At 33.3% G+C, this 15,513-nt stretch overlaps 2 protein-coding genes across 2 annotated transcripts; one reads left to right on the top strand and one right to left on the bottom strand.

Annotated features, from left to right (window-relative positions):
• Positions 1-417: 417 nt before the first annotated feature.
• LOC123200982 (probable cyclic nucleotide-gated ion channel 5) lies at positions 418-8,080 on the bottom strand. Its single transcript, XM_044616413.1, has 7 exons — positions 7,996-8,080; positions 6,343-6,898; positions 5,959-6,171; positions 4,987-5,291; positions 3,801-3,912; positions 1,790-2,026; positions 418-1,277 (listed from the first exon to the last, which is right to left on the bottom strand). The coding sequence occupies exons 1-7, from the start codon at positions 8,022-8,024 to the stop codon at positions 594-596; spliced, it is 2,136 nt and encodes a 711-aa protein (XP_044472348.1). The 5' UTR covers positions 8,025-8,080; the 3' UTR covers positions 418-593.
• A 6,111-nt stretch (positions 8,081-14,191) lies between these two features.
• On the top strand, positions 14,192-15,211 carry LOC123200262 (aspartic proteinase nepenthesin-1-like). Its single transcript, XM_044615406.1, has 3 exons — positions 14,192-14,335; positions 14,406-14,679; positions 14,832-15,211. Exons 1-3 carry the CDS (start codon positions 14,192-14,194, stop codon positions 15,209-15,211), a joined length of 798 nt encoding a protein of 265 aa, XP_044471341.1.
• Positions 15,212-15,513: the final 302 nt, after the last annotated feature.

Genomic DNA, 15,513 nt, shown 5'->3' with positions numbered 1-15,513 from the left:
TTAAATTTAAAATCTTATTTCTTAATTTTAATTATATGGTGTTATAATATAAGTTTCAAATTTTAAATAAAGTTTTTAAAAATTAAATGGCTGAAAGGCAATTTTAAGTTAATTTGAATAAATTGTTTCTATCTCGAGATCGAATAAGACTCTTATAAATCATTGAGCCTTTGGCCTAAGTTCAAACTTCATATATATTTATAATAAGGTTGAAGTCAAATCAAATACTACTTAGATTCAACTTACTTACAGATGTTAATTTGTATGAATAAGTATATAAACTAACAATAATACCTTTTGACAAGTAAAACTAGGGAAAGTGGTAAGATACCATTTTTTTTAACTTTAAACCCTAAATATTAAACTTTGTCATTTTTCAACTTTAAGGGTATAAATCTGAAGTTCTAGCATAGTTCAGATAGAAAATAATTGTTCTCCCCTGTTTTATTATTATTATTTAAAATATGTATTTTACCATACGATATACGATCTAAAAGATTAAGTTTTTCATACACAATATTATGGGGGATTTGACTACCATGCACATGCTCAATTTCTACTGATCTTTTTCTCACAGCAAGCCTTGCAATTCATCATTCTTCGGTGGTGAAATCGGGCTCTGGAGGCTTTTGTAGCTTAAGCAGTTCCTGGGGGGTCTTGGCAATCCTGTTGCGGCGAATAACTCGAAGGGAATTTGCTGCAAACCTCGAGACTAACAAGGCAGCACCGATACTATATGAACCTCTGCTGGTTTTTTGGACTCCATCTGGTGTTTCTGCTTCTTTTACCTTGCAGAATTGTTCCATTTTCTTTCTATTGTAATACCGCCAGGCAGCTTGGATGAAGCATGCAGCCCATGTCCTCCACTGGTGGGAGTGGAACCTGAAGGTGTGCCGAAGTTGTTTACTGTGAAGGCGCCTGAATTGAGCAGCCACAAATTGTAACTCTTCTGCTTCTAGAGCGAAAGCCTCGACCTCTTTCATAGTCTTCACCGTCCGAGTAGAGAATGGGAGGTTATCTCCAGATTTGGGATCCAGTGCCCAGGTCAAAAGCTCCTCGCCACAGAAGTCTCCTTCTTCCAGAAAACTAAGATTGAAGAACCCGCTTCGTCCACCATCTGTAGTTACACTCTCAAGCCGGCCATGTATAATAAAGAGCATCTTGACAACTGGATATCCTTCTCGGACAATGTATGCGTTCTCAGTAAATAAGCACGGCTTCAGCCGCTCGCAAATGGCATCAAGTAAACTCTCATCCATTTTCTCAAATAAAGGTACCTATAAAACACCAGCAAAGCAATCCTTTACTTCAACTAGGCAAGAACAGTGAAAAAAAAAATTAGGCCAAAGCAATATTACAGAGAAAAACAATTTGAACAATTGAAAAGTTACTACAAGATCGATCATGATCTTTCATAGAAAACATGTTCCTGCTACAACTCAGAAATTTTGACACAGTGTGTCCGCTTCACATAAGATATGATCACTCATTCAATTGATGATCGACACCACTCAACCAATCACAACTCAGTTGAGTCAAATAAATAGACAATCACTCGGATTATGCATCAATTAACCAAACTAGATTCAGGGGTAAGCAAAGTAATCAGAACTCAACTTTCAAAACGTGATCCAAACTAAGCAAATTTCCAGAATTTTGGCTCCAAGTGCTTTGCAGAAAGAACAGTGTAAGAAAAGATAATATCCAATATGTGGTACTATCAAAAAATTTTGTTGCTGCAAATAAAATAGATCAAACACAAGGTAGCAAGGAAATGAAGTTGAATTACCCTCCTAACCAAATCTAGACAGAGGTGTCGCTTGATGTCTCTTCTAAGATCTTTTGGTAGGCTCTGAACCAAACTTTCTTCATCCACCCCTCGTGTTTCCAACCACTTATACTGGTCATAACGTCTCACTCGTTCCCTGAGTGCTGGTGGGAGCAAACGATGATGCATCCACTGATCTGAATCAAGCCTTTTAACTCTCATTTCCTCAATCCTAATAGTCAATGACTGGAGATAGGTCTGATACAATAGCCAAAAAGTAAAGATTTCAGCACCATTAAAAATAATATTATGAATAGAAAATACAAGATTATATGCTATATTTATAATGGATATAGGAAAATAAACAGCAGATGGATTAAGGAAAGAAAGCAAAGACTTAGTAGAGGTAGCTATTTGGACCTGGAAATACCAAACAAAATCAACACAAATATGAAAATGTTAGGAACCTGCTCAAATCACCCCCAACCAGCTTACACAGCCAGCATACAACCAACACACTGATAGGATCATTGGTGCACAAAAATAAAGGTGAGGTTCAAATCAGAGGATCAAAGCTAGGTGGTGAGGCGGAGCAATCTAAGGAAGGGACCACAAAACATTTGAGGAGAATGAGGCGCGAAACAGGAGAAACAAACAACATGAAAGGAAATGAAAATAGAAGAGAAAAGGAGATTATTGCGTCGATTATTTGGGGGAAGGCTTCTGCCTTGGGAAGGGAAGGCACCTTTAATTGCCTGGTTCATTTTCTTTTGTTAGACTCGGCTTTGGGACAGCATACTGCTGGTCTATTTGCTCACTGATTGTGCTTATGAGAGGTGTATTGTCTGTGAGTCTAGAAACAACCTGTGGAAGTTCTTTCAATTTCCATTTGTTGTGTTGAACATTGGTTTTTCTGGGAAGAATTGTTTGGATTCGATGATTGATTGAACTGCTCTTTATCACACACACAAGCAGAATTGATTTCCAGGAGGTAAATAAGAACAACACCCAAAATAAAGCAACACTCCACTGTATTTTATATATTCTCAGAAAGAAAATTCCAGCTATTCGAAAGGTTGGTTCTCTCCACTTTTGGCTATTTGAGAGGCCAGAGCTCTCTCCAATTTGTTTAGCTTTTGAGAAGATAGACTCTCACCCTCAATCAACCAAAGGTTGCCCAAACAAAATCCAATTTTCCCCCTTCTCTCCTTCCCCAATCTCTCTTTCTCTTTAGCTATTTCAAAACTACCCATACATGTTTCATTCCTGCCCAAGCTCACTTCATAATTGTCCATACATATTTCAAGTATAAATAAGTCCTAACAGAAAATAGCTCCTTAAAACATAAGGGGCTTAGAAGAGACCCAAAAGGGATCTTTGAAAAAAAAAAAGAACCAAAGAGTTCATCTGAATCACTATATTCAGGAAAAAGGATTTGATCTATCCATGCCTGTTTCTTGGATTTTCAAAATGTTCCTTTGTCTTATTAAAATACTACACTCTCATACATATACTAATAAGGATCTGCGACACTACTTTATTTTACAGAATTTGCATTTTTTTAGATCATTGAATCATTTAACATCCATAATTAGTGCATCTTAAAATGACATAGTAAATGAAATCCCAACTATTTAAAATGCTAAAATCTGAGGATTCACAATTATACAAGAACTTGTTTAAAATGAGGTGTCACTGATTCACAACTCGCCCTCTGTAACAAGCTCACAAGAATTCTAAACCGGGAACTAGTGTCAAACCTAGCAACCTCAATGCCTAAGTTGGATCACATTTATAAAACCCCTGAGGTAAGTCTCATGCTTAGCTTACACAAATTATCTACTTCTAACGAACATCAAGGGTTCGAGATCTTAGTCACTTAATTCAAGACTTGTGCTTCTAAAAAAACAAATGCAGCACTGACAACTGGTTCAGCAGTCACAAATGATTATGCAATTGATCATTTGAAAGACTCAATCAATTGTAAACCATGATAACTAATACAAAAAAAATAGAGTAGCTCCGAGTTCACCTCCATATGGTCAATCCAAAGAGCCAAGAGGATAAGCCCAGCTATGACTAGTACTATGGCAAATATGTTTTCTGCAGGAACAAGGCTAGTTTGAAATCCTTGACCAAGTGTACTGCATAGAAATCAAAGAAATCGCAGGTAGATATTAACATTTAAATTCATATTAATGATAACAAAACTTCAAAAACAAAGGATGCAAAATAGGACATGAAGCATACTTTGTACCACACTATCTAAATTTTGGGGTGGATATTGGCAAAAATTTTCATAAACATATTTTAGAGTTACATCAGTGTGGTCAATTCTGAGCAGTTCAGCTATAAACAACAGTACAAGGAGACAGGCTGGTTGATGCATAACCATAAAACTTAAAAAACAAAATATGTTTAAAAGAGGAAAAACTATATAATGGTCAAGTTCACCAAATAAGCTTAAATTTATGAAATTTCTACCGTGCACAGAAAACATGGACATGATGTAGGATAAAAGCAACTAGGTTGTCCAATGACTTTTAATTGTTTATAAATAATAATTATCTAATTAGTATGTGTGTGTGTGTGTGTGTGTGCGTGTTTCTTAGGAATAAAAAACAAAAAAAATGGTTGTTCATACTTAGAAGATGAAAGGAAGGAGAAGTAGGGGACATTTGATTCACAGAAAGGGAGCACAGATAGCAGAATTGGGTAAGAGTAAAACAGGATATATGTTGTTTTAGGCTGTGTTGCTTCAGATATGCAGGCTGAATACAGCCATACTCTTAGTAGATTCCACAGTTCCTCTCTCAACAACCTGTGTCTGTGTCCGCAAACCACAAAAATACATTTTATTTATAAGACAACACATGTATGTCATCACATGCTACATTTTTTATTTATTACTGATATAAAAATAAGTTCTATGTTTTCCAATAAAACATTTTTGTAACATTTACCAAGTCTCATTTTACAAAAAACTTTGATAGATTCTCATGGACTCTGGGTGTTGATATTTCATCACCCAAAATGATGCAAACTTTTAAGTATTTCATACTGCTTTCTCTGGGGAGCAAGTTTAGTGCAAACCAATTTAGTGCACACACCATATCTGCCCAAAAGAAAAATGACTACAGAAACTACAGACAAAAAGTTTACCGGGAATCTTTTTATGCTATATCAAGTGTCATTCACACGGATAAGGATTCTCTTACCTAAAGTTCTGCAGTCCCCACCAAAAAGAGTAATAGTACTTGGTAAAAAGATTATCAGATGAAGCGATGCCATGTGAGAACACATATAAGAAGATTCCATAATCAAATGGGGGATTTTCTTCCTTCACTGAGCAATGTGACTGCAGAACAGCAGTACTGTTCCTGCTCCAATCACTATAACCACCCATATTCTGATTTCCACAATACAGGAAATCTGTGTTACAACCTGCAGTTTCATGACAAGCCCTGTGCCAGCAAGTATCATTACGTGCTAGGGCAAAAAAGTACCACAATGCCCCAACTACCTGTAAACATTTAAACAACACAATTATTATGTTCACTATATGTGTGTGTGTGTGTGTAAAGAAGAAGTGCTAGAGCTAATAAGTACCACAATGCCCCCAACTATCTGCAAACATTTGAACAACACTATCTTATTTCCACTATGTGTGTGTGTGTGTGTAAAAAGAAGAAGTGCCTGTCTCTTGTGAAAATGTTGGTGAAAGATTCAAACGTAGAAAATGAAGGATTGCAACTTGTTTTACAAGGAAAACTATCAGAGCTCGAAATTGCATATGCATTTTATAGAAGCCAAAGGTCAGAAAATATTGCTATTCAGGAACATATAACATATAGGCAGGTCTTCAACTTATAAATGAAGCATAACAATATTTGTATTAACACATAATTTAATCTCATTACCCTCACAACAATCCACAATAATGTAAGAAGTTAACATAAAAGGAACAAACATGAAAATATCGGTCAATAATAAAAAACTTGTAGATGTCCTTCTAGCAGACACTTTCTTGATACAAAACTAATAAGCAAAAGAGGTTGATGCATCAAGTAATCTTCACATATTAGAAACCACTATTAGCAAAAATGATACCACACAACATTAAACAAGAAGAAAAATCAACGTCAAATTCTCTTAGACTAACAAAGATGCCAAACCAAAAAAGGACTTACATGAGTGACAACCATAAATAGTAGCAAATAATATGCAGCACCAGCCAAGGCAGTTTCAGCAAAGACACCTGCAGTCCTTTTCAACTCTGAAGTTAAGGGCCGCATACGAAGCAATCTAGGGACATATTGAAACAAGACAATGAAAAACAAAGTCTGTTTCGTAGCCAGTACATCTGAACCATTAGATCTCAAAAGAAATCTACAACAAACAATCTGCGGTACAAAAAAATAGAAAAGTCAATGAGATACAAGTTAATTGAAAGATGAAACTACAAAATAGAGAAATTGATAAAAAGCCAGTGAAAAGCAAAAGCAATTGAGCAACATAAAAAATTCAGGCTGCATGTCAATATAAATAGAATGCAGTTAATAAAAAATGTATACCTGTGGTAGGGGTAACACAGAAAGAAAATCAACAATGAAATACCGCCGCATGTATCGCTTTGCTATCTGTGCAGGATCTACAATAAGTTCACCTCGTCCAAAAACCCGAGATGTTGGGGCAATAAAAGCTGTTCGAAATTGTAGAGCCATGCGTATAAGATAGAAAGCATCAATAGCAGTACGCAGTGTTGTCACAGAAATAGCTGATTTTTCATCCATGCCAAGACAATTTAAAGAACCATCAATGACTGGAAGAAAAAAGAATAAAGGATCCACAGCTACAGCCAGAAGGCATGATACAAAGAACAGTTTATTGCAGAACAAGAGGAATTTGTCTTGAGGATCAAATATCTTCCTCTCTAACACTTTAACATCTTTTGGAAACACTGCATGAGAAACCCCAAATCTAAGTGATTGGCCGATGGGTTTAAGTCCTTCAGATCCCTTTCTGATTCCTTTCTTAAAAGATGTTGAATTGCTGGAATGACCAGTATGCCCTAAAGCTTCAATGCTAAATCTGCCTTTTTTCACTCCTGTATCAGAAGATGATGATAATCTGCAGTCCAGGTTGTCCAAAATAGAACATAAATGCACAGTACCATCAAAGCAAACTTGGATGGCTTTTAGAGGAAGTTCCAAGACAGAAATTGATCATAGTATAAAAAAATAAAGATAGTATAATGTTTTGCTAAACAATTTTCTTGTCATGAGACACAATGCCAAATCTGGATAAGCAAATTATTTGAATGATCTATAAAATTTACGATAGACAACATCCATGCCACATTATAACCAACACTGTGCCCATACTGAGTACAAATTCTAATATCAGAATTCAATTCAAATCATTTGCAATGCTAAAGCAAAGCAAGAAATTGTAGACTTAAATGTGTTACAGAATTAACACAATCTTTCAGGACACTCCAACTAAAAAAAAGCATAAAACTTATTTGAGCATAATCCCATGCCAACGAACTTTGGAACTGTCAAATTCAACGTCCACAGATTTAAGACATACTATTGGATAAAATCAGTCTCAAACACAATACTATGACATTATCAAAACACTTGTAATCTAAAAGGTACATTCCAAGAGAATTCTGATGCACAAAAAAAATACTTATTAAATTGTTCCAAGATATTTAAGTTACTAAACATGTGATCAAATTCATCAATGATATAAAATAGTTGGAAATTTAATTTTAAAATACTGGCAAATTAATGCTACATTGATCTAGAAACTATCACCTTCAGAAGAAGATTTTCTCCTTTAGAAGGATAGAGATGTCCTTTTTATAACAACACCATGCACAAATATAGCCATCTTAATTTTCCCATTTTAGTTCAGCAAACTCTATAAATTTGTTGCAGTTCAAAACTGGTTGCAGAATTTATCAGTAACTGATTAGGTCTATATTCATTGATCTTCCATAAAAACGATGTTGACCAGACTCATGAGAAAGCATATCAGTTCCAACACACGACTCACAAATCATGTCCATTATCCTTACAAGCTACTTATTATCACTTTACACGCTAATTCAAGGAGGGAAAATCATTGTAGTGTTAAACATACAATAAAACTATTAGATAAAAATGCAAACTATTAGATAAAACATCCAAAAACAAAATGACAAAGATTATGGTTAATACCTGACAAACTCCTCCTGCTGGCCGTCCATCTAATGGGAGTTGTAATCACAATCAAACAATTTTTACAATGGAAGACAAAATACCCCTGCATACCAAGAAACAGAACAGTTAAACTACACCGTTTCAAAGTAAACTAATTCTATGGCAGATTCTAGTCTCCAGTACAGAAATTTTACATTAAAATGATAAAATGGAACACAAATTAAGCATACAACCATCAACACTGAAGCAAAAAAATTCAGAAAAAAGCGCGAAAAATGGTTATCTAAGTGAGATTAAAAAGAGAGAGAAACTTACAGAGGAGTAAATCAAATGAAGAATTAGTTCATCAATTAGAGGGAAATTTAAGAGTGAAGAGAAAATATGAAAATTTTGAAGTAAAAAAAATACTGCTAGACTGAATATAAAAATTACAGCGATCAAACTTATGTAATGGCGGTTTTGACCTTGTGTCCGGCTTTTGATGGCCTTGGCGGCAACTTTTTAATGGTAAATTTGATTATGATTTTATTACCAAAACTATAGGATTTTTTACCTTATAAAATTTAAGATTATCAATGTTGTGTTTGGCTATATGGGTACTTTAAATAATGAGTAGTGTTATATGTGAAACATTTATACATAATTTTGTGTATAAACAACGAAATATTATTGTATGATTAAATAATTAAAAATTAAAAATAAAACAATACGTAATTATACAATGATATATCGTTGTTTGTGTATATAATTTTATTATTAAATAATTAATATATTTGATTGATAATATTAGGAAAATATCGATATATTATTTTATTTAAATACAAATATGAAATTAAATCAAAATTCTTAAAAAAATAATAATTAATTATTTATATACGCTATAAGAAAAATTATAGTAAATCAAAAGTTAAGAGTGGGATTGAAAACCACACACTATCTATCGAAATTTATATGAAAATTATCCATCATCATTTGAACACTATAGGAAACAACTCGCCGTTGATGCAACAAAACTTTCCAAGCTACAAATGACAACATGATAGTAACATCATGGGGGATTGATCGATTTGGAGATCCAACCCACACTTTTTTGCATCTTTTGCATCGGGGGGGCTCCAACACTCTTCGCCTTCTTCGAATGACAACGAAATTATCTTTGCCTTCTTTGCATGATGATGGGGTTAGTAATTTTAATTTAAATGAAAGAGTATTTTTGTTTTAATATATGTTTCAATAAGAGTTACATATATATATATATATATATACATATATATATATATATATATATATATATATATATATATAAAATCGATTAAAACTCAAACCAAATACAATTTAATTTGTTTGCATTTCTTATTTTAACATTAAAAAATTTAATAGGCAAGAGGATAGATTAATAATATCTCACGAGAATTCTTGTTATTAATTATTATTATTATTATTATTTTAAGGTTATCCTAGCAAGATCATCAAGATATTAACTGAATGAAACTTAAATATTAGTTGACTTAAGTTTAATTTGAATTTATTTTGATAAGTTTGAGCTAAATTCAAACTGATTAAAAATATTGTTAAAAGATCACAAATATGAATAATATTGTTATCAGCAAGAGAAATAGTATCATTGATGAGATGAATGATATCATTAAAAGAGAATTTAAACCAGATTTGAGTTAAATTACTAAACTGAAATTTTAATTCAAATCAAGTTAAAAATCTATTTGAATTGAACGGATTTAGTAAAATCTATTTCTAATCATTATTCAATGGGATGGATTTCTATTGAAACAAGCCCCAACATTCATGGGGTATTTATGTATCTGTCACACAAATTTTCTCCATAATTTTATGGATGTTGGTGTTAGAGTAAGAATCTTTTACGCGGATTATTTAAACAAACATGCAAACAAGCAAGAAAGAATGAAAGAATAGAGTAATTACTTGGTTTGGGTTTTTTAATCGAAACCCTACATCCGAGGTAGAGGATATTCCTCTTTAGTCCATCCATTAAGTAATATGATAGATTATAGGTTACGATACATCCAAAAACTTCGATCAAAGATTTGATATTACCGTAATTGCCTCAAAATAGAGCTAACCGAAGACTCAGCTTCTAAATCTCACCTAGACAGAACTTATCGAGTTTTCTTTGATGTACTGAAGTTCTAACAGAGCAGGAAGACAGTGCACAAAACAGAATAATGGAAAAATGACGAAGGCACCAACACGGGAGAGAAACCAAGGTATTTATACCTAGGTTAAACTTTCCTGCAAAATTACAATTCTGTCCCTGCACGAAATTACCTAATAAACCCTGCTTTGCTAATTGACAATCATGCCCTTTATGTAAAAAATTTAAGAACATATACATAGTAATGGAGAATTCTCATATCATTCTTACTTCAATAAGCATCAAAATCCTTTGGGAGATCAAAATTCCAAGAGTGTAAACCAAGTTTGTTCTACAAAGAGATTGGTTGAGCCTTTGATGGAAAAGATCTCTAGAGAGGGGGCATACAAGAGTCATAAGCATAATAAATAAATAAAGCCAAAGCCAACCCACATGTTGATATTAATTCCCCTTAGGATTGGAGTGAAAGTAAAAAAGAAATTGAAAATCAAGATAAGGCACACAAAACAAGACAAATTAACTTGGTTGACTAATAATATCTACGCTCATGGTTGCACTATGTTTCTTATTAATTTTAGGGTTACAAGACACAAGATATATAACAACATATTTATATGAAAATTTAGAGCAACCTAAATACAAATAAATCTCTCATTAATCGGAGGCTTTGCACTTTGGACTCTTGGTTGCAAGAGTATGCTTTGCAACGACTCCTAACCAACCTACGAAGATATCCTTTGGACGTATTTTCGTAAGATTAGTTGAGAGTCATTGCAGGACGTAGTCTCGTAACCAAGAGTCAAGGTTCCAATAATGCAAGTCATATTAACAACTAATGCTGACATGAGGTCATCTTTATAGGATAAAGCAAGAGTGATAGATACATTTTTATAGGGTTAGATTCAAACCGAATTATTTGAAAGCCAAGCTCGACTTAGTTTGGTTTAACTCGAATTCGTTTAGATCAAACTCAAACTAAGTTTGAGTCCAAAGGGTCAACTTGTTTCTAAAATTGAGTCGAACTCAAATTTAAAAGAGTTTGATTTTATAGAATCGCAAGTCAAACGAATGACTCAAATTAACTCAAGTTTAGTTTATTACTCGATTTAAGTCATGTCAAATAATTATAAAAATAACGTTATTTTGCCAATAAACTATAAATTTAAGCCACGAGTTCATGTCATGAACTTGAGTCAAACTTCAAATTTCAAACTTAACGACCAAATAAAACTCAAGTTATCCTAAATTTTGGTTTGACAAACTTGAGCCACTCTATTTTTTATTCGAACAAAACTCGAGACAAAGGGTATTTAGGCTCAACTCAATTCATATCCAAGCCTCATGTTGTCGTCCAATATTTAGGTGAAGGGCAAAATAAGCTATGACTCGATGTTTTTGAGATTAAAAAAAAAGTAATACTCTATATATAAAAAAATCGTGCAAACTTATATGTACAAACTGAAGTAATAACATCTGATTTAAATGATTTTGAAGTTAGAAAAAAAGTAACAAGTATATCACCCAATTACAAACAATAGCCTCAATTTGTCCAAATAAATTTGTATTGTACAAATTGTTTGTATGTATACTTTTTATCAAATAAAAATACTTTTGTTTAGACCATTTTGAATCATGTACAATTTGATCAATATTAGCACAAATGAGAGTCATGTGGACTAATTCTGCAAATAAGTCTATGAATATACAATATATTCAGCTTGTTGGCATTAATGAATGCATAATGATGATTTGGATATCTGATCAACTTGGAGATGATAACTCAAGGGCATTGGATTTAATTTTGTTATGTTGCTTCACATTGTATCTTGAATAGGCTGCTCAAGTCTCAGAACTTTGAATACTTCCTTGGCTTCTATTCTGCTATAAATTGTGTGCTTATAAAGGACTTTCTCTTGAGTCCTCTTCATATGAACTTGCAGTTTTGAACAGGCAGCTCCAACTCAAAGTCAAATCGTTCAACCGTGGATTCAAATGAGCTAAACAAAGAATCTTTACAAGATGCAGTAAGATTCATTACTGAAATTGAACTTCTACCAAGAGTTCATTAATACTGTAGATTTCGGTCATTGATATTTAAGACTCACAGTCGATATATGCAGTAATACTGGATTGAATGAGCACTTGGTACCTCTAAACTTATGACACTGAAAAGAGTTAAGTCAGTAGTCAAATTGGGATAATGGTGAGTACCTCAACTTCACAAATTAAATTATGGGAGAAGATTCTGAAACATGACTGTACCTGAGAAAATATTATTTTGCAGTATGATGATCCCAACTCCAAAGGAAAATAAGAATCTTAGTATGGGGACTCAAGAAGGTCACTCATAGTACCAATTTCATAGATAGCTTGTATCAATTTAATCACTGTTAAGTATCCTCCCCCAAAAGAAAGGTACATGTATTTGTCCCATCGTTGCTCAAGTCTCAGAACTTTGAAGACTTCCTCGGCCTCTATCCTGTTTTAAATTGTGTGCTTATAATATGAACTTGCAGTTTTGAGACGTTCATATGGTTGTCTTGCATTTAATTTTTACTATTTTGAACAAAGTTTTGAACATACCTAATTTGTCTCATGCCCAGTTTATGACATAAGAAATGTTGCATTTCACTGAATGTATATTTTCATCTTGTGTTAAATGAAAGAAAATAGTCTCTCTTTAAACTCATATGAGCAACTGTATGTATATGAAAATGATCTGTTGTGGTTTTGTGATTTTGGCAATATAAGCTGCTATACAGTAAAGAGCAATAAGAAGGCACTTTATATATCTTAGTGTGTCCCTCTTATTTGGTATTACATTGACACTTCACAGTTTGTCTTTGCGAAATTTTACACGTAAGAGTGCTGTGTGAGTGTGATTACTTTTTTTTTTCACAAGTAATATACTTATTTTGTTGTGAGATCTGAACTTGCAAGAAGTAAGGCTTCATGTTCTGCGTATGCATTATCAGGTTTATAACATGGGCCACTATCACTTCTTGCCATTTCTGATTTAGCCATAAACCAACCCACTTGAAAATTTCATCAACAAAGTAAACGTATTTCTATAACACTACTCCAAATTCCAAAGGTCAAACTCAGCAATTAATGCAAACATCATCATTTCTATTAAACGCAATTGTTTGCAATTGAATGAGACTTACAAGTTACCATTCGACTGAGTAACATAAAAATGAAAATGTGAAAATATAGAAATGAAAATATTAATCTAAAAAATATAGTAAACAGAAACGGAAGAATAAGTCATATATATATATATATATATATATATATATATATATATATATATATTGTTGTAATTTTTGTGTGCTAGAGTCTCCAAACATGGGTATATAGTTCTAATTCATGTTAAAATTATATATAATAATACCTTGATCCTAGGAACGTTTTTCGGTGATCTCTTGATTAAATAATTTTTATATTCTATTGATATTTGTTTATATGTCGGGATCAAAACCATTCAATGCGTAAGTTGTTTTTTTGATTGTGTATGAGGAACTAATATGTTTGTGGACTTTTAGGAGTTACAGATTCATATATTCATTATGTCGATATATCACCTTTGCATTCAAATTGTATATAAAAAATGTGTATATATAGTTTTATTGGTTTGAAAATAGGTAGGCAAACCATCAATTGCTAGAAGAGGGAAAAAGTTAGCAATTGCGAGAAGAGAAAAGGGTTGGCGATAACAAGAAGAATTTGTAAATGCTACCGACTAGAACCTTAAGATATGGACATTGCAGGATGTTGGGACATGATGAATACGTGAATGTGCAACTCATAAAAATCCACAAACACACACATAATCAATGAAACAACTAACACATTGAATGGTTTTGAATCTAATTAGAAATTACACACACTGCCATCCTATGTTTCGTTTATAAGAAAGGCAAGATAGTGAGTTGTTGATGCACAAACTCATCCAACTTTACAAAATCAACACCTCTTCAATCTCCACCGATCCCTCTGTCTTCATGGCGACTTTACAAGCCATTTTTTTACTCTTTAACTATTCTGGGCATCCATGGCTATATCACTTTATCTACCGACTCCATGATCAAACACAAAATTGTTCACCCTAACACTATTAAGGACTATGGTGATGACTTTCTGAACTCTTCAATTAGTCGTTTCATCTATTTGTTAGAAAAAGCAGAAGGCGGAGGTAATGTTGATCTTGATGCTCATACTAGTCTTGTAACCAATAAAGGTTACAAGTTTGCTTTTTTTTGTGAGTTTTTTAATCGGTGACCCGGCCGTTCTCCAGCTAGCTGCAAAGGACACTGGCAGTGACATTGCATGGGTCGACTGCGTAACTGCTTTCAATGCCACTAAGTCATGCACCTACATTTCATTCCTATGTTCAGATGATCAAGATCAAGAAGATACTTGCACAAGCTGCTCCACCTCCAACGAGTGCATGACTGAGCTCCAATACATTGATGGAAGTATAGCTAGAGTTGTCATTGCAGAAGATCGATTCACATTTCAATATCCAGACGAGGATGATACATTTTCTAATAATATGGTGTTTGGGTGTGGTATAGAGTTTTCTAGAAGTATTTATCAGAAATTTTTGGACTTAGCACTCTTAGAAATCAATTCTCTATTGTCAAGAAAATGGGCGGCACATTTTCCTATTGGATTGGTCGCATTTACGATAAACAATATAATTATAGCCAATTGTTTATAGGTGCGGGAACAAAAACTAAAGGTATGGCAACTCCTCCTTTGAACAAAGATGGCTTTTACTATGTTGATTTTGATGGCATCAGTGTCTTTGACACAAGGCTTGATATTGATCCAAGTGTGTTTAAGAGATATGGAAGAAGAGTAGTCATTGACACTGGCTCTGAATTTAGTTGGTTTGTCTCAGAGGCATTTGATCCTATATATTATGAAGTTCCAAAACAGGCTGAAAAGTTGGAGCTGATGCTATTTGAGTTTTTTGCACCTTCGCAGTTGTGTTTCTATGGAAGGAGAACTAAGTACTTTGATTTTTTTCCAATGGTGACATTTCATCTGGCTAATGAAACAAACTTCTATTTAGATATTGAAAGTTTGTTTTATTAGACAATTCTCGTTAGTCAGACCAGTCTGATTTGCCTACCTATTTTCAAACTAATAAAATTATATATACACATTTTTTATACATAATTTGAATACAAAAGCGATATGTTGACATAATGAATATGTGAATCTACAACTCCTAAAAGTCCACAAACACATTAATTCCTCATACACAATCAATAAAACAACTTACACATTGAATGGTTTTAATCTCAACATATATACAAATATCAATAGGATCAAGAGATTATTATATACAATTTTATCACAAATTAGAACTATATACCCATGTTTGGAGACTCCAC

The sequence above is a fragment of the Mangifera indica genome, chromosome 17 (genome assembly GCF_011075055.1).
Source record: "Mangifera indica cultivar Alphonso chromosome 17, CATAS_Mindica_2.1, whole genome shotgun sequence".
Taxonomy (NCBI): Eukaryota; Viridiplantae; Streptophyta; class Magnoliopsida; order Sapindales; family Anacardiaceae; genus Mangifera; species Mangifera indica.
Note: the sequence above shows the minus strand (reverse complement) of the source record. Positions and strands in the feature narration are given on the sequence as shown.